The sequence below is a fragment of the Ranitomeya variabilis genome, chromosome 8, assembly GCF_051348905.1.
Source record: "Ranitomeya variabilis isolate aRanVar5 chromosome 8, aRanVar5.hap1, whole genome shotgun sequence".
NCBI lineage: Eukaryota > Metazoa > Chordata > Amphibia > Anura > Dendrobatidae > Ranitomeya > Ranitomeya variabilis.
In genome coordinates, this window is record NC_135239.1 from 22,595,001 (window position 1) to 22,615,004 (window position 20,004).

At 44.5% G+C, this 20,004-nt stretch overlaps 1 protein-coding gene across 15 annotated transcripts in view; it reads left to right on the forward strand.

Annotated features, from left to right (window-relative positions):
- DAB1 (DAB adaptor protein 1) overlaps positions 1 to 20,004 on the forward strand; it is a 759,978-nt gene that overhangs the window by 721,176 nt on the left and 18,798 nt on the right. For 11 of the 15 annotated variants that reach the window (XM_077276888.1, XM_077276893.1, XM_077276897.1 and 8 more), the window contains 2 exons: positions 8,507 to 8,569; positions 18,047 to 18,155. In XM_077276888.1, the coding sequence (XP_077133003.1) occupies positions 8,507 to 8,569; positions 18,047 to 18,155 (172 nt within the window). The remainder of the gene's footprint in view (positions 1 to 8,506; positions 8,570 to 18,046; positions 18,156 to 20,004) is intronic. The other 4 variants (XM_077276896.1, XM_077276904.1, XM_077276901.1 and 1 more) reach the window with 1 other exon arrangement.

Below are 20,004 nucleotides of genomic sequence, written 5' to 3' on the forward strand. Positions count from 1 at the left end.
GCACACGGGGGCTCTCCAAACGCGACATGGTGTCCGCTAAAGATTGGAGCCAATTTTTCATTGAAAAAGTCAAATGGCGCTCCTTCCCTTCCGAGCCCTGCTGTGCGCCCAAACAGTGGTTTACCCCCTCATATGAGGTATCAGCGTACTCAGGACAAATTGGACAACAACGTCCGTGGTCCAGTTTCTCCTTTTACCCTTGGGAAAATAAAAAAAATTTTGCTAAAATATCATTTTTGTGACTAAAAAGTTAAATGTTCATTTTTTACTTCCATGTTGCTTCTGCTGCTGTGAAACACCTGAAGGGTTAATAAACTTCTTGAATGTGGTTTTGAGCACCTTGAGGGGTGCAGTTTTTAGAATGGTGTCACTTTTGGGTATTTTCAGCCATATAGAACCCTCAAACTGACTTCAAATGTGAGGTGGTCCCTAAAAAAAATGGTTTTGTAAATTTTGTTGTAAAAATGAGAAATCACTGGTCAAATTTTAACCCTTATAACTTCCTAGCAAAAAAAAAATTTGTTTCCAAAATTGTGCTGATGTAAAGAAGACATGTGGGAAATGTTATTTATTAACTATTTTGTGTCACATAACTCTCTGGTTTAACAGAATAAAAATTCAAAATGTGAAAATTGCGAAATTTTCAAAATTTTTGCCAAATTTCCGTTTTTTTCACAAATAAACTCAGAAATTATCGACCTAAATTTACCACTAACATGAAGCCCAATATGTCACGAAAAAACAATCTCAGAATCGCTAGGATCCGTTGAAGCGTTCCTGAGTTATTACCTCATAAAGGGACACTGGTCAGAATTGCAAAAAACGGCAAGGTCATGAAGGGGTTAAAGAGAATCTGTCATCAGAAAATCACCTATTGTATCAATCATAGTTTTGTGTTAAATAAAGATTTTTTTTATTTTGTAATGTTTTTTTTCTATATCAGAATCTGTATTAGAAATACAAAACTTTTCACACTTATCTGTTAGACTCTAACATTCAGTTTGTTTGTTTTTTACAAAATGAGCATGTATTTTAGCAGCATTGAACAGACTCAGACCCTTTTTTGTGTATTGAAGCATCTAATGAGCGTGTGCAAAGGTCATTGTGAAGGCAGATGTGTTATCAGCTGTGTATAGAGGTGTTATTTGTTATTATAACCCTGCCTCTGATGATAATGAGTCTGCTGAAATTACTTAAAAAAACAACAACAGGGAGTTTCAGTTTAAAAGACCCCTAGGGGTCAGTGGAAAAATTGCAAGATTACACACTTAGTTTTTTAATAAACATTGAGCTATGAAAAAAATATTGTCAAAAATGATTACCGTATATACTCGAGTATAAGCCGACCCGAGTATAAGCCGACCCCCCTAATTTTGCCACAAAAAACTGGGAAAACTTATTGACTCGAGCATAAGCCTAGGGTGGAAAATGCAGCAGCTACCGGTGAATTTCAAAAATAAAAATAGATGCTCCATACCGTTCATTATGGCCCCATAGCTGTGCCATATAGTGCTCTGCACCGTTCATTATTGCCCCATAGCTGTGCCATATAGTGCTCTGCACCGTTCATAATTGCCCCATAGCTGTGCCATAGAAAGCTGTGCCATATAGTGCTCTGCACCGTTCATACTTGCCCCATAGCTGTGCCATATAGTGCTCTGCACCGTTCATTATTGCCCCCATAGCTGTGCCATATAGTGCTCTGCACCGTTCATTATTGCCCCCATAGCTGTGCCATATAGTGCTCTGCACCGTTTATTATTGCCCCCATAGCTGTGCCATATAGTGCTCTGCACCGTTCATTATTGCCCCCATAGCTCTGCCATATAGTGCTCTGCACCGTTCATTATTGCCCCCATAGCTGTGCCATATAGTGCTCTGCACCGTTCATTATTGCCCCCATAGCTGTGCCATATAGTGCTCTGCACCGTTCATTATTGCCCCCATAGCTGTGCCATATAGTGCTCTGCACCGTTCATTATTGCCCCATAGCTGTGCCATATAGTGCTCTGCACCGTTTATTATTGCCCCCATAGCTGTGCCATATAGTGCTCTGCACCGTTTATTATTGCCCCCATAGCTGTGCCATATAGTGCTCTGCACCGTTTATTATTGCCCCATAGCTGTGCCATATAGTGCTCTGCACCGTTTATTATTGCCCCCATAGTTGTGCCATATAGTGCTCTGCACCGTTCATTATTGCCCCATAGCTGTGCCATATAGTGCTCTGCACCGTTTATTATTGCCCCCATAGCTGTGCCATATAGTGCTCTGCACCGTTTATTATTGCCCCCATAGCTGTGCCATATAGTGCTCTGCACCGTTTATTATTGCCCCCATAGCTGTGCCATATAGTGCTCTGCACCGTTCATTATTGCCCCATAGCTGTGCCATATAGTGCTCTGCACCGTTCATTATTGCCCCATAGCTGTGCCATATAGTGCTCTGCACCGTTCATAATTGCCCCATAGCTGTGCCATATAGTGCTCTGCACCGTTCATTATTGCCCCATAGCTATGCCATATAGTGCTCTGCACCGTTCATTATTGCCCCATAGCTGTGCCATATAGTGCTCTGCACCGTTCATTATTGCCCCATAGCTGTGCCATATAGTGCTCTGCACCGTTCATTATTGCCCCATAGCTGTGCCATATAGTGCTCTGCGCCGTTCATTATTGCCCCATAGCTGTGCCATATAGTGCTCTGCACCGTTCATTATTGCCCCATAGCTGTGCCATATAGTGCTCTGCACCGTTCATTATTGCCCCATAGCTGTGCCATATAGTGCTCTGCACCGTTCATTATTGCCCCATAGCTGTGCCATATAGTGCTCTGCACCGTTCATTATTGCCCCATAGCTGTGCCATATAGTGCTCTGCACCGTTCATAATTGCCCCATAGCTGTGCCATATAGTGCTCTGCACCGTTCATTATTGCCCCATAGCTGTGCCATATAGTGCTCTGCACCGTTCATAATTGCCCCATAGCTGTGCCATATAGTGCTCTGCACCGTTCATTATTGCCCCATAGCTGTGCCATATAGTGCTCTGCACCGTTCATTATTGCCCCATAGCTGTGCCATATAGTGCTCTGCACCGTCCATTATTGCCCCATAGCTGTGCCATATAGTGCTCTGCACCGTTCATTATTGCCCGATAGCTGTGCCATATAGTGCTCTGCACCGTTCATTATTGCCCCATAGATGTGCCATATATACAATGCTGCTGCTGCTGCTGCAATAAAAATAATAAAACACATACTCACCTCTCTTGCTTGCAGCTCCTCACGTCCCGTCCCGGCGTCTCTCCGCACTGACTGATCAGGCAGAGGGCGGCGCGCACACTATATGCGTCATCGCGCCCTCTGACCTGCACAGTCAGTGCGGAGAGAGAGACGCCGGGAAGACAGAGCGGCGCCCGGCGTGTGGAACGAGGACAGGTGAATATGTAATACTTACCTGCTCCCGGCGTCCCGCTCCTTCCCCCGGACAGCTGGTCTTCGGTGCCGCAGCCTCTTCCTCTATCAGCGGTCACCGGCACCGCTGATTAGAGAAATGAATAGGCGGCTCCGCCCCTATGGGAGTGGAGTCCATATTCATTTCTCTAATGAGCGGTCCCACGTGACCGCTGAACAGGGGAAGAGCTGCGGCACCCGGAGACCGTGGGACGGGCAGGGGGAGCGCCAGGAGCCCCGGAAGCAGGTAAGTATGCCTCAGCGCCCTCTCCCCCTCACCCGCCGACCCTGCCGCCGACCGTGACTCGAGTATAAGCCGAGAGGGGCACTTTCAGCCCAAAAATTTGGGCTGAAAATCTCGGCTTATACTCGAGTATATACGGTAAAAAAAATACTTGTAACACAAAAAACTGATGTTAACAATAGTTTATTTCATTTCTGTAAGGAGCTTGGATGGTTTCTTGTGTACAAATCCAAAATAATCCATCATCAGGATTCCCAGTATACAAATTAACACTTAGGGATCGAAAAACTGGTATGAATGGCGATGTAGCCTGAAGGCAGGGCCGTATTTGCCACTAGGCACTTGAGGGCACGTGCCTAGGGCGGGGCCATGCGGGGGGGGCGGCACCTGAGCAGGTGTGTGTGCTTTTTTTTTTTTTTTTAATGCAAAGTCCGGTCCGGCCGGGGTCACCTAAAGGCTTAAGCTCCTCCCCCCTCACCCCCCCCCTCCTCGCCGCCCCCGCCGCCCCCCCGCCGCTGCCTCCTTGCCCATACACACTATGATTGATGCATACTCACCTGCTCCAGCGACGCCTGGTCTGCTCTCAGTGACTGCACCCTCGCTGTGTGAGCGGTCACATGGTACCGCTGATTAAGGTCATGACCTTAATCAGTGGTACCACCTGACCGCTCATACAGGACGACGAGGGTGCTGCGCCGGGACACAGCACAGAGGTGGAGGATCCCGTTCCTCTGCGCGCCGTGCGCGGTGTGAGGTGACACAGCCAGGTGAGTATGATGACAGCCAGGGACGGGGGGAGCCGGGGAGGATGAAGGAGGAGGATCGGGGAGCCCAGGAGGCGGCAGCCACAAGATAGATGGGGAGCGGCGGGGCAGGCTGCCGATGAGCCACGCATGGGGGATGGGAGATGACGAGCCAGAGCCACCAATGCCACCATGCATGCATGCATACAGGGGGGGATGGGAGATGAGCCACACATACAGGGGGGGATGGGAGATAAGCCAGAGCCACCATGCATACAGGGAGGGAGGGGGAGATGAGCCATACACACAGGGGGGGTGAATATAAGCCATGCATACAGGGGGAGGGGGGGGGTGAATATGAGCCATGCATACAGGGGGAGGGGTGAATATGAGCCATGCATACAGGGGGGGGGGGGGGTGAATATGAGCCATGCATACAGGGGGGGGTGAATATGAGCCATGCATACGGGGGGGTGAATATGAGCCATGCATACAGGGGGGGTGTATATGAGCCATGCATACGGGGGGGGGGTGTGTATATGAGCCATGCATACAGGGGGGGTGTATATGAGCCATGCATACAGGGGGGGGGTGTATATGAGCCATGCATACAGGGGGGGGGGTATATGAGCCATGCATACGGGGGAGGGAGTGTGAGCCATGCATACAGGGGGGGAATATGAGCCATGCATACAGGAGGGGGGGGTCATTATACAGTATCATGGAGAACTGTGTGGCCATTATACAGTATTGAGCATCATGTGTGGCCATTGTAAAGTATTGAGCATCATGTGTGGCCATTATACAATATGGAGCATCATGTGTGGCCGTTATACAGTATGGAGCATCATGTGTGGTCGTTATACAGTATGGAGCATCATGTGTGGCCGTTATACAGTATGGAGCATCATGTGTGGCCGTTATACAGTATGGAACATCATGTGTGGCCGTTATACAGTATGGAGCATCATGTGTGGCCATTATACAGTATGGAGCACTGTGGCCATATTTTTTCGTTTATAATTATTGTATATAAAACAGTGTGATCAGCAGTGCTAAATGGCTGTGGTTGGGACGTGGATATGGGTGTGACTAGTTGTGAAATGGGTGTGGTCAGAGGCGTGGCACACTTTGTCTCCTTCCCTTCTTCAAAAGTTGGGAGGTATGGTACCGCTATAAGTTGTAAAGCGCTGCGGAATATGTTGGCGCTATATAAATAAAATTATTATTATTATTATTATTATTTACCGCATTTGCCAGGTCATAAGTGCCGCAAATCCCATAGGGAATGAATGAGGCCAAGCGCAGTGTTGCCATAAGTGATCCGTTACGCGGCACATGCAGAAAAACTGCCGGATTTGCTGCAAAAGGCGACTTTCACATCAGCGATTATTGCTAAAGTCACTGCCGATAGTGTCATACTCACCAAAGGGGGGGGGGGGGTTTAGCGCTAAAAGTGCCTAGGGCAGCAGAAACCCTAAATACGGCCCTGCCTGAAGGCAAAAATGTGTGGATCATGCAAAGCAGTCAGTGGTCTATTGGACAAGCATTGCCAGAACTTAGCTTGTAAATCAGACATATTCACACCTACTCACTCGTGATGCTTGCAACATGTGAACAGTGGGTTCTTATTGCTCCTCGTCCAGACAAATGGGGAATCCAAAAGGGACAAATACCCCAAGACTTGCCCCAGTAGAGCCCTTCCCCTTCCTTAGGACATTAGTTATTATATTTGGACACTTTATAAAAGTTTTGTAAACTTTCTGTAGTTTCTGCCTTTCTATTTGTAAATAGATATATATGTATCATTATCTTCTGACAATAAAGTGGATTTTCCCAGCGAGACCTTTCCATCCTTTCAAGCATTTTTTTAATGCTTTTTTTATGCAAATTAAAAGCTGCTTTATACACTACCTGCAAAAGCTGAAATTTCAGAAGTCTCCTGCACTCGATTACTTTTCCCCCCCCCCCGACTTTTTTCCCGTCAATTCTTTCAGCTTTTTTTTCTCCATAGAAAGAATGCAAAAATGCTGCGAAAACGGAACCCTGCGTTTTTGCTACATTCCCACGATGAGTTTTTGATGTTGCAGATTTTCTGCCCTCATTAAGTAAAATAAGTTACTTGCATTTTTTGAAAATACGGAGCATTATGGGAACGTAGCCTGAACCTATTTTGATGGCATGTTCCCTCCTGTATACGGACCCCACAGTTCCTCCTCTAGAGGTTCTATTCTTTTCACTTTTTTTTTTCCTCCGCTTTTCTTCTTTGATACAATTTTCCTGGTTGTTTCTCAATTAGCCGCAGCAGCGCAGACTGTGCGAAGCCGGGAGATCGTCCTCCTCTGGATCCGTTCCCAGTTCTCCTTTCCCCTGCTCAGCCTGACATTATAAATGTTTAGTTTTTCATGTTTTATTTTAAGGATTTCTTAAGTAGAACATTTTAATATAAGCCATGGAGCTTAAAAAGAGGTCAAGTGCGCAGTAAATTATTCATTCATAGACCCTTCTTACTGGTAACAAACAATATTACCATGTGGATGACTGCCTGATTGCATCACGCTGCAGTAAAATACACTATGATCCTTAAACCACCAGTCCGGGAAAAGAAAATGGATATAATACAATCAGACAAGGGGTGCGGCTTTGCAGGAAAGGGGCACGGCTTGAGATAAATCTGGCATATCTTGCTTATTCTAATGTCAATATTTAGGATGGAATTAAAAAGAATCTCTCCCATTGTGTTATACTTAGAACAAGGCATTAAACAGCGGTGCTTGAAATTAAAAGAATGCCAGATAGATGTCATTTGCCAGCAATTATGCAACTTTGTCCCTTTAAATGGAATCTCCACCTTTTGACAAGATGGCATTTTTAGCTGCTAAATTTTGTGCCCATAAATATCATGATATATCGGACTCCCGATCACTGATACAGAGCTCCAAATCCTCTAACATAGATAGTAAAATTCTGCCTACCAGCAGCGGCCACTAGAGGGAGCTTAGACGTATATAGAAGATGCTGTACGCTCCTATGCTCCCTCTAGTGGTGGCAGAAGTTGTAAAATTATTTTATTTTCCCTTTTTTTCTGTTTTTCTTGTGTGTTTTTTTGCTGTCTTGCTGAAAAAATCACCACCATGAAAAACGGTTGAAAAAAAGTTATACCTAAAACTCAGATTTAAAAAAAATGTGGCATTTCTTTTCTAGTTTTGTGTGGACTAGTGTGAAATGGTATGTAAGTGAGTGGGACAAACGAGCGAACCAGATCCGGGTCCTCGTAGTACAGGAAGGAGATCCTATATTGTGGGGGTTCGAAAACATGCCCCCTCACCCATCCAAAGTAGTGATCAACCTCTTTTTTAATGATTTTTTCTTCTTGTTGTTTTATTTACCTTTATTTATTTATTTTTTTATTTCCGGAATTAAAATTGATTCTAAGAATAAAAATTGTAGAAAAATAAAATGATTTTCACAAATTTCTCAAATATGTGATCAGTTAATTCTTCTTAAAGATTCTTGTAATAGTTTTTCCTTTTCCAGATTGCTTTTAAAGGAAAACTCCAATAAAAAATAAAATACCATCAATGCGTAATGTGGATGCAACCGCACAGGGAACCAGTCACAACTGTAGTTTCCCAGGTTTTTACAAAAGCCGTGTGTTCAGTCTGGTTGCTACATTGTAGCAGCTCCTAGAATCTACAGGGTTAAGCTGGGGAGGTACAAACGGGCTAAGCTGGGGAGGTACGAATGGTCATGTGACAACAAAGCCCCGCCCAGGCTTAGGAAAATGCAAATAGAATTATAGATGGAACTGAATATTGGGAGATAATAAAAAATGAGAAATTTATATATTTAATTTTCAAATGACCAAGATTAATCCGGAGCGGGAAAGTGAGTCATCAACATGAAATGATGCAATGGTTTGGAGTTTTCCTTTAAGTTATTATTTTTATGATTCTAATTATTGACGGTATGATAAATGAGCAAACATTGTGCTAACGACACAATATTGCGCCCATAAGAAATCAGTAATGTTTTCTTTCTCTTACTCCTTTTTGTTTCCTCTTAGGCTGTGACGCAATTAGCACTTTTTGGGGACATGTCTACTCCACCCGACGTAACGTCTCCCTCTGTAAGTACAACTTTAGATTTTTCTTTTCTTAGAAAATTTTAGAATTAAAAAAAAAAAAAAAAAATGAAAGAATGCAGCCTTGTTGTGATAATAAAATAGAATATACTGTGCATTGCAAAAGTATTCAACCCCCCCGAAAAGTAAACCTCCGTCCCAATAGTGAAGTATGAGGTTCCTTTAATTAGGAGGTTTCTGCTCAGTGGGGGCTAAACTTCTAGTTAACATAAAACGATGAAGGGTGCTCAATACAGGGAGTGTCCTTGGCCGAATGAACTACAACTTAAAGGGCTTGGGTCAATAGAAAATTACCTATTGTTTAAATAGTTTTTTTGTGTTAAAGTCGTGTGAAAATAAAATGGTAAAGAGTTTTTTTTCCTCATATTACAATTTATATAAAAAATAGAAAATTTTGCAATTTTCATTCTGGCCACTGGGGCTGTTTTAAGCTTAAATGTCCTGTCTTTTCAGGAAGCGTTTCACTAATTAAAGAGTCGATATTGACTTCTAGGATTGCTACTTCCAATAGGTGGCACTAGAGTTTCTCTGAAAAGACAATTTACATATTTAATTTCCCAGAGGAGCATGCATGGCCAATAAGTCTCCTCACCTTGGCATGTAAGGCTTGACATGCCACTCTCCGCAAGGAGAAACGTTACCCCTTGGATCCCGATCAGACACCTCCCACCCAGCCAAACCAGATCACGTACTTTGCACTGACGATTCTGCAAATTGAGATTCTGGTTTGGCTTTTATCCTATGTTATATGGCAAGGCTCATTAAAGGGTCAATATTGACTTTTAGGATTGCTACTTCCTAAAGGTGGCGCTAGAGTTCTTGTCCTCTCCGAAGATGCAATTTGCACAGCAGTCTCATTATCATCACAGACAGGACTGCAATGACAGGTAACAATACCTCTATTCACAGCTGATAACACCGGATCCACCAATCACAACAGCGCATTAGATGACTTTACAGCTTCCCCTCCATCCTCAATTACCTTTGCACACGCTCATTAGATGCTTCAGTACAAAAGGAAGTGTCAGGCTCTGTTCATTGCAGCTAATGTGCGTGTGAATTCCCTGTAAGAACAGGAAGTGAGCGTCTAGAATAGCCCCGGTGGCCAGTGAGAAAATTGCAAGATATGTATATATATACAGTGTGTATATATATATATATATATATATATATATATATATATATATATATATATATATATAATATACAACATAATATGAAAAAATACACATTACCCAAAGTATTTTTTAAACTATATAATTAAAAACCTCAACAGTATTTTCTGATGACACATTTCCTGCAGAAAAGTCAAAACTTCTTCTTGTCCCACTCCGCATATTTTGAGCAGTTCACATCTATCGTGCGACATGTTAAAGGATAATGCAATCTAAAAAGGCACAAAAAAAAGAACAAAAAAAAAAGCATCTTTTGATCTTGCTCAAGATCCATCATCCCCCCCAGTGACCCATTATGACGAAGTTGGTGCAAAAATGGCAACAAATAGCAGAAATAAGAGTAAACTTAAAAATGCAAATGCTGAATTGGGGCTTTTGTACTTGGGGAGTAGAGTACTATTGCACAACATTTTTGCAATATTTTGAAAACTACCAAATGATGAATTAGGCAAAAATATCAGGAATAGGAATATCACACCCACATTACCGACCCCCCAAAATAAAAGCAAGTTAAGTTATAGTAAAAAAAAAAAAAAGCCACAAATTAAATAATGAATCAGGTGCAAACATAAAAGTCACTAAAAAACTTGAGAAAAAAAGGCACAAAGACAATGATGGATTGGGGGGTTTGTGCTTCAATTCCACCATGTTTACACCTTTTTTACATCCAGAGGCAGTAACCCTCTACATAGTCAGTCTTGCTCTGGTCTGAAAAGTACCATACCATTGTTTCCAGTCTCCATAATGCCCTGTGGATTCCTGACTGATACATTGTAGCAAACGTCTGCTCAGATGGAATGTTAATGCTGCAGCTGATCATTGGCCACCGATTGGCTGCAGTGCTCATGCGATGTTCCCTGCTAGAAGAACAATCCTGGAGACTGTCACGGGACCTGAGCAGCAGTGCTGTGGAACAGTAGGGTTTTCTTTGCTGAATATATGTTGATTTTTGTTTTAATACTCTTATAAGATCTTAAATAAATGTAGAGGAAGCCCCTTTCATCTACCATCGGAGAAAACCTCTTTTACCTATTTTTATATGCAATACCAACCCTGACCACTTGGTGTGCTGTTCTTCACATGTTGTGCACTACTCTCGGCTCCACCTAGTGGTAAAGTATTTATTGCAGTCACATTTTCTGCTGCGATTTATTTAATGCTCATATTTTAGATTTTTTTTTTCCTGCAGGGTGAGCAGTGTGGACCACCCTTGTCATGTTGCTCTCTACACCAGGCTGGTGGATGCCTCCTCTAACATGTTACATTGCAGCCATAGTGCCAATAAATAAAGCAACACCACATAGGCTGCCGATAAAAAGCAAGAATCCCCTCTGTACAGTTATGAGATATTTATGAGGCCTATAATGACGCCCTCGGTACAGTCGGAATTAACCCTTCCCACCTCATTATAAACAAACGTTATCACAGACAAGTTTTCACATCCTTAGGTTAAAAGTAGGAAGCATCCGCGCCCCTCCCCCGATCCTCAGAGATCACATATAATATGTCACCGGGAAACTTTTAGACTGGAGTTGACATTTGTGCACTGAAAATTGGTTAATATTATTGCTCTTTTCTGGCCATAATAAAACATTTTGGCATATGTGAGCCTTGGGGATAAATTAGGGCCGCAGGCAGCTGTCTGATTAACTGCAGTTGTTTAGTCAGGATGGAAATGGATAATTAAATGAAATCACTGGGAAAGCAATGACTGGGATCATTGATCATATAGCTGCGCCACAAGCGCTTCAAGGGCTCCAACACCCACAGAGTGTATATATATATATATACTGCAACCAGTATACGTGCAGCCCAGTAATATCACTAAGGAATTCAGATTAGGCTCTGAGATAGGAGGACTCTGCTCTCCCTGAACAGCTGAGCTCACCAGAAATTGCTGGTGACTACCTATTGTTTATTGTGAGGTTCCCAAGGATGATGGATGCCCGTGATAATTCCAAAGATGAAACAAATATGAAATTGTGCAGAGGAGGATTGCAGTCTGACAATTAGGGCACCTGGTGTAGCAAAACTGGAAAAGCTATAAATGATGTAGCAGAGTTGGAACAGTGAGGATTGTTATAACAGATATGGAACAGTGATGGATGATGTAGCAGAGCTGGAACAGGGATGGCTGATGTAGCAGAGCTGGAACAGCGATGTCTGATGTAGCAGATGTCGAAAAGGAATGGCTGATGTAGCACAGCTGGAACAGTGAGGATTGATATAGCAGATTTAGAATAACGATGGTTGATGAAGCAAAGATGGAATAAATGACTGATGTAGCGGAGCTGGAACAATGAGGATTGATATAGCAGAGCTGTAGCAGTGATGGCTGATGTAGCAGAGCTAGAGCAGCGATGGCTGATGTAGTAGAGCTGGAACAGTGATGGATGATGTAGCAGAGCTGGAACAGTGATGGCTGATGTAGCAGAGCTGGAACAGTGATGGCTGATATAGTAGAGCTGGAACAGTGATGGCTGATGTAGTAGAGCTGGAACAGTGATGGATGATGTAGCAGAGCTGGAACAGTGATGGATGATGTAGCAGAGCTGGAACAGTGATGGCTGATGTAGCAGATGTCGAAAAGGAATGGCTGATGTAGCAAAGCTGGAACAGTGAGGATTGATATGGCAGATTTGAAACAACTATGGTTGATGAAGTAAAGATGGAATAAGTGACTGATGTAGCAGAGCTGGAACAATGAAGATTGATATAGGAGATCTGGAACAGTGATGACTGATGTAGCAGAGCTAGAATAGTGAGGATTGATGTAGCTGAGTTGATCTGGCAAAGACTCGTAGCAGAGCTGCCACACAGAGAGCTAGTGTAGAGAAGCTGGCTCAGCACATTTTAATTAACAGTACTAAAAAAACAATTGGTACCACCAGGTAACAGAGATGGAGCAGTATAAATCCAGCATAGCGCAGTGACAGACCCCCAGCTAGCTGAATACGCGGCCTCATCCTGCATTCTGGTCTGAGTCTGGTTTAAATGACCAGTGACTATGACGTTATTGGAGTGACTCAGGATGGTGCAGCCTCAGAAGAGATGGGATCACCCAACAGCACTCAGTGGAAAACTAAACAAGTCAGTTTGTGAATTTTGTTTCCTCCTAAATATTCCTCCATCATTTGTGAGTGTTCAACTGAGCCACGAAGTGGAGACCCGGTAACATTACAGAGCGGAGGAGCGAGAGCCGAGGACCAAAGAACAGAAAAGCCACCACCGCTCTGCTGACCCCATAACTGCAGAATCCACACCTTCTCTGATATAACATCAGCACAAACATTGAACCCCTGCCAGGAGCTCCATGGCCGAGCAGTGCATGCAGCCGTACATCACCAAGCACAATGCCGAGCATCGGATGGAGTGGTGTAAAGCCGCCATCACTGGACTCTGGAGGAGACGTGTTCTGTGCAGTGATGGATCACACTTCTCTATCTGCGTCTGATGGAGGAGTCTGGGTTTGGTGATTCCAGGAGAACATTACCCCCTGACTGCACTGTGCCCCCTGTACAGATGGTGGAGGGGGATAATACTATGGGCTGTTATCAGGGGGCGGCCTCACAAATGCTCTGCTGGATGAAGGGGCAAACATTTCCACTGGCTCCTCCAAAATCTTGTAGAAAACCTTCCTAGAAGAGCAGGAGGGGCCGACTCCATAATAATGTCTATGGATGTAGGATGGGAGGCCAGGAAAGCCCCTGGATGGAAATGTGGAGGGGGCACATACTTCTATCCGTAGTGTAGATCTGTAACATTGTCACTTTCTCCTAAATTTGCCATATAAACAAACTGTATTGAAGAGAAGAAACCGCTGCTTGTTTCCATACAAGTCTGTTAAACATGTTAGCGGCTTCTCTGGGAGGGCAGGGATCATTAGCAACTGAAAACTGAGCAAAAAAAGCAAAAGCTAAAAAATATGTATTTTATTGTATATATTGTACAATAGATGGCATTAAAGCCGTCTTATGTTTCGCATGTTGCCAATCGCTTTCTCAGGGGGTATCTACAGGGGTGGATTAAGGGTAGCCAGGGCCCCGGGCTGTTCAGACACTGTGGGCCCCCCTGGTCATGTGATGGGGGGGGGGTGTCATGTGACGGGGGGGGGGGGCGTCATATTATACCCGAACCAGATTATTCCAGAAAAATGGCCGGGCCCTACTCTACTGTAACCTATTAAATATTTGTTAAAATCTGCAATATAATTTAGGTATATTTTGACCGATAATATCACATACAAGGAACAAATACCACCGCGCCATGACCAGACTACAAATTACAAACACAGTGATCGAATAATATCACATACAAGGAACAAATACCACCGCACCAGGTCAAGACCACATATTACCACCACTTGGTGACCAAATAGCACATTCAAGGGACAAATACCACAACACCATTTCCAGACCACATATTACCACCACATAGTGACTGAATACTACAATACTGATACTGATCAGTAATAATAAAAAAAAAAACCCACAATACTATCACCATAAGTGCCAGTATTCACAGGAGATCTGTACTTGGTATGCAGTGTCTGTGTAGAGGTAATACAGAGATCACTGGTGACATTGTACACAGGACCTCTGTATATAGTATAGTGTATAGTGTCAATGTATAGGTAACACTGACTCACCAATGACATCTCTAGGTGAAGTCCTTCATCTTTCATCCAGCACAGACCGCCATCATTTCTTCCAGCCAGGACTAGTTTCTGCAGGAAATGACACAGTTATCTCGAGCTCTGCTTGCAGAACACATTACTTAATTTTTCACAACTTCTACATTACACATGGAGAAAAAAAGGCGATATAGTGTCACTCTGCACAGTAATAGGACCGCCCCCCCCATTTAAAACAGTATACTCAAAAAATAAAATAAATACATCACTGCAGTAATAATATCCCTTAATTAGCCCCTATGGTAATAATATTCCCCACCCTGGCCCCGTGTGTCTCATTCCTGGCTCCTGCCATATGTTCTCCCATCCTGCCCTCATGAGTATCCATTCTACCCCATGTGATCTCCCCATCCTGCCCCATCTGTCTCCATCGTATTCACCTGCCCCATGATCCAATCCTGCCCCATGTCTTTCATTCTGCCCCGTCTCTACATTCTGCCCATGCCTCCAATCCTGCCCCCAGTGTGTCCAGCAATCTGCCCCAGTGTCTCCAGCAATCTGCCCCAGTGTCTCCAGCATTGCCCCCAGTGTGTCCAGCAATCTGCCCCAGTGTGTCCAGCAATCTGCCCCAGTGTCTCCAGCAATCTGCCCCAGTGTCTCCAGCAATCTGCCCGTGTCTCCAGCATTGCCCCCAGTGTGTCCAGCAATCTGCCCCAGTGTCTCCAGAAATCTGCCCCAGTGTCTCCAGCATTGCCCCCAATGTGTCCACAGTCCGCCGTTAGCTTATAAAAAAAAACAAAAAAACCCAAAACAGTCTCCTCACCTTACCAGCGCTCCATGCGGCGAGCTCCCTCCAGCCGCGCACACTCGCCGGCGACTGACAATGACGTCAGACGCCGGCGACGTGTGAGCTGCGGCCGACTTCAGCTGCCAGCCTCCAATTGCCTGGCTGGCGGCTGTTGTTAACTATTGAGGTGCGGGCGAGCGCCCGCACCTCAATAGGAAAGCGCCGCAGCGCCGGAAGGGGCCCGGTGAGCAGATGAGAAGGGGCCCGATGCGGCCCCCCTCTCTCTGCCCACCGGGTCCGGGGGGCGGGGCACATAAATGCCGGCGGGCCGGGCACACTCCGGCGAGATTATCAGAGGGTCAATCTGCGGTGGCCCAGGGCCCCCCCCAAGCCACTGGGCCCTGGGCTACCACCCATATTGACCCTCTTATAATCCGCCCCTGGGTATCTAGCACTATAAAGCACCGCATCCCCTGAGGAAGCAATTGAAAACATGTGAAACATTCATTGGGGAGCATGGTCTGTGGAACTCTGCATTCTGCCCCGTATTATGGGTAAGAATGTTCATGTTGTATATACATCGGTTGGTGGGGGTCATCACCAGGACTATCAGAATTTTATATTCCACCTTGTTTTGTTTGGAGAATCCCCAAAGAACACAATCCCTGCAAAGGAAGCGAGATAAGATATAATCTAAATACAGAAAATACACATTTTACTGCCCCAACTGTATTATTAAGAAACCTGTATTTGGCAGCACCAGAAAGTGCATATATGTCCCAAAATTTGATTATTTTAAGCCTGGTCCAGAAATGCCCATATATTTCTGATAAATGGATACTTGGGAAAATGTATTTATGCCCCACTCTCTTTAAGGCCCGTTTAACAGGGCTAAGATTTTTCAGAAACATTGCCAGAAGTTGCTGTCTGGCTATATATCACATCTGCAGCAGGGCTTAACAACTAGAAGGGTAGCAGGTCATAACAGCCAGAGCTTTACAAGGTCATAACAGCCAGAGATCTAGCAGGTCATAACAGCCATAGATCTAGCAGGTCATAACATCCAGAGATTGAGCAGGTTATAACAGCCAGAGATCTAGCAGGTCATATCAGCCAGAGATCTAGCATGTCATAACAGCCAGAGATGTAGCAGGTCATAACAGCCAGAGATCTAGCAGGTCATAACAGCCAGAGATCTAGCAGGTCATAACAGCCAGAGATCTAGCAGGTCATAACAGCCGGAGATCTAGCAGGTCATAACAGCCAGAGATCACGCAGGTCATAACAGTCAAATATCAAGCAGGTCATAACAGCTGGAGATCTAGCAGGTAATAACAGCTAGAGATATGGCAGGTCATAACAGCCAGAGATTTAGCAGGTCATATCAGCCAGAGATCTAGCACATCATAACAGCCAGAGATGTAGCAGGTCATAACAGCCAGAGATCTAACAGGTCATAACAGCCAGAGATCTAGCAGGTCATAACAGCCAGAGATCTTTCAGGTCATAACAGCCAGAGATCTAGCAGGTCATAACAGCCAGAGATCTAGCATGTCATAACAACCAGAGATCTAGCAGGTCATAACAGCCATAGATCTTTCAGGTCATAACAGCCAGAGATCTAGCAGGTCATAAAAACAAGAGATCTAGCAGGTCATAGCAGCCAGAGATCTAGCAGGTCACAACAGCCAGAGATCTAGCAAGTCATAATAGCCAGAGATCTAGCAGGTTATAACAGTCAGAGATCTAGCAGGTCATAACAGCCAGAGATCTAGCAGGTCATATCAGCCAAAGATCTAGCAAGTCATAATAGCCAGAGATCTAGCAGGTTATAACAGCCGGAGACCTAGCAGGTCATAGCAGGTGCTGTACTAAGTAATAAAGATACTTGTCATGAAGGGGTGAATAATTTGGAGGCTGCAGTAGTCATTAAAAGTGCAATTTTGTGCTGAATTTGGAAAAACCACTTGTCACATTAGTTGTTGTAATATATTTACATTGTTCTTGTTTCACTGGTTTATTGCAAACAGCAGAAAGTTTGTAAATTGTATTAATATATCTAATTTACAATGAAGGTTAAATCAATTTGGTTACAGCTGTATATGTCTGTCATGCCTTATAGGGGTATTCTGGGACTTAGATTCTTTATTCCTATTGGGCTTAAAATTTACCATCAGGTATTTGCTAAGTCCCTGCATTGATCTGTCCCAGTTCAGATTGGTCGCTGACCACATCTGTCAGAAATCCAACAGAGCAGCTCCTTCTCTTCCGCTCTGCTCTGTCAATGGAGCGTCACTGCTGATGTCATGCTCATTGACTGCCAGTTCCCTGCTGCCTAACTGTGGGCAGCTGACTGTCAATCAGCATGACATCAACAATGATGCTCTGAATGCTCTGTTGACAGAGCAGAGCGGAAGAGAAAGAGCTGCTCTGTTTACGTAAGGTCAAAAGAAGCAGGAAAATGGTCACCTGAGCTGGGAGAGATTGGGCAGAACAGGCAACTACCTGCCGGTAAGTTCATAGCCCAATAGGAAAAAGACACCTAGATCCTGGATAATCCTTTAAACGTGTATAATAAATGTGTAGCGTTTACAGTAAAATTCCTTTAATTCTGCATCTAAAATAATCTATAGGAAGATCACACCTTCTAAATGATTGACTAGATTAAAGGCATGGGTAAATTCTCCCCCCCCCCCCCAAAAAAAAAAAGAACAGCGCCACACCTTGCCACATGGTGGTGTGTGGTATTGCAGCTGCTATTAAAGGACGTTTGCTGTGGATGTAACGATCTGTATATAATTCTGTTCCTCTATAGACGTCTTATGATCCTTGTAACCAGATCTTCTCCCTGTTGATTTGTCTTGTAGACCCCGGCGACTCCAGGTGATGCCTTTATGAAATATCCCACCCAGCTCCACCCAGCCATTGCTCCTATGTTTGGACCCCTTTCTTACAATCCCATTGCTCTGCCATCAGGTGACAAAAGGCCCTTGTCTATTTTGGAAACTCACAGTAATGGGATATAGTGGGAACATTGGTCTGACCGCATAGACCCTGCTGGGGGTGGTCCTGAGGCAGCAGGAAACTTTGGGTAAAGTCTAGAAGGAAGGGCAGCACTAGAGGAAACTTGTATCACCATGCAATGTGATTCCCTCCATTATCTGCAGTCTGTGGGCGATACTTCTTACAGGAGATACATATGATGTCATCCATGCATTAACCCTATAATGAAGCCCGTCATGTCTGCTGATTCCCCAATGGAGGTTCCTTCTTAAAGGGGACATGCCACTGCTCTTAACGTGCCTGTTTTGGTAAATGTTTCAACTTTTCCTAGAACCCTGTAGTTTCTTCAAAGTTAGTTCCTCTGTTATACCTCCTGGCAATGTAGAAATAAACGGACAACTGGGTGTTGGGGTCCGCAAGTGTTTACACACCCTGACCCCGTCCAACAGGGCTGACAATATAAGATGGGTAGAGATAAACTCGCCATTGACACTGGAAGCGGCGACACCCAGTTATTGATTCATTCCTATATTTCGAGGAGGAATAACAGAGGAACGTCACACAACAAAGAGGAGAGAAAAAATGCTCCAGAAATTGTATTTAATGGAGAAGGCAAATATTTACTAACACAGGCAGGTCGGGGGGAGACGACAAGTCGTATTTAAAGGGTCTGTCCTGAAATAACATATTGACGACTATGAGATTGGTGGGGGGTCCAACACTGGGGACACCCACCGATAAGCAACAATGGAGCAGGAAAACCACAGCTCCAGGCTTTGATTAGTAGGTGCTGTCGGGTCCTGCAGATATCAATTTATTGGTGGGGACATCAATGTCATATCGATGAGGTCATCATTATGTGGGTCCTGGAGACCCCCTTTAATTCCAGAGTTACAAGGTCACCAGAAGGCACGAATGAACATTTAAGGACCAGATGACGATGTGCGATCACCTATGGATCGCTGCTCAAATATTCTCATTCCTTAGTGAAATATATGGAATCATAAACTTTTAGTAACATCATTGAGATATGGTGGAAGATAACAACTGTGGGGGTCCGTGAGCGAGCACCACCCCAAAATCACAGGGGCGTCTGCTCGGTAATGAGTCCACAGCCGTCTGCGGATCTAGTAGCTGATCTGTAAAGTCAGGGGAGATGGATAACACAAGTATCAAGTAAGACCCCCATACACCCCTATAAAGTCGGCTGCACCTGCCGGTATCAGTGGGATCGGCTGACAGTCTAACGTCCAAGGGTCCGACACTATGGATTCCCACCAGCCGTCGCTGTCATGCAGAACACAGGAGCACTTGGCCAAACAGTTCTACAATATAAGGAGAACTTGGGGGAGAGAGTTGTCAACTGGACGATCATTCAGCCGACAGCTATCTAATGTGTGCAGGGGTCTTTATTTATGGAGGGTCCCAGATCATCGACACCCAGCAAGGTTATCCAAGTGAAATATAATATGCGGACCACCACATGGCTGTTGCCCCTAACCTCAGTGATAATAGTTGGAGGAGGAAACTCTGCGTTGAGGAGCTGGAGGAGGTGTGTACACGGCCCTACTACTGAGCGGGAAATATCCGGGGTTCAGGTTCAGGCAGTTACACATTTGAGGCGCGAGGTCCCTTTAAGCCGGAGACCTTCTGTTGATTGTTGTTTGTTTTCTTGTTACATTGTAGCCTTTGATGTTATCAGCAGGATTTGGTAGTAATAATTAGAGATGACTTGCAGCAAGTCAAGGAGACTTGACATATAGGACACAGGAGTAAATCATCCCTGGGGGCCCGGAGCTCGGACAAATTACCGGGGAAAGAG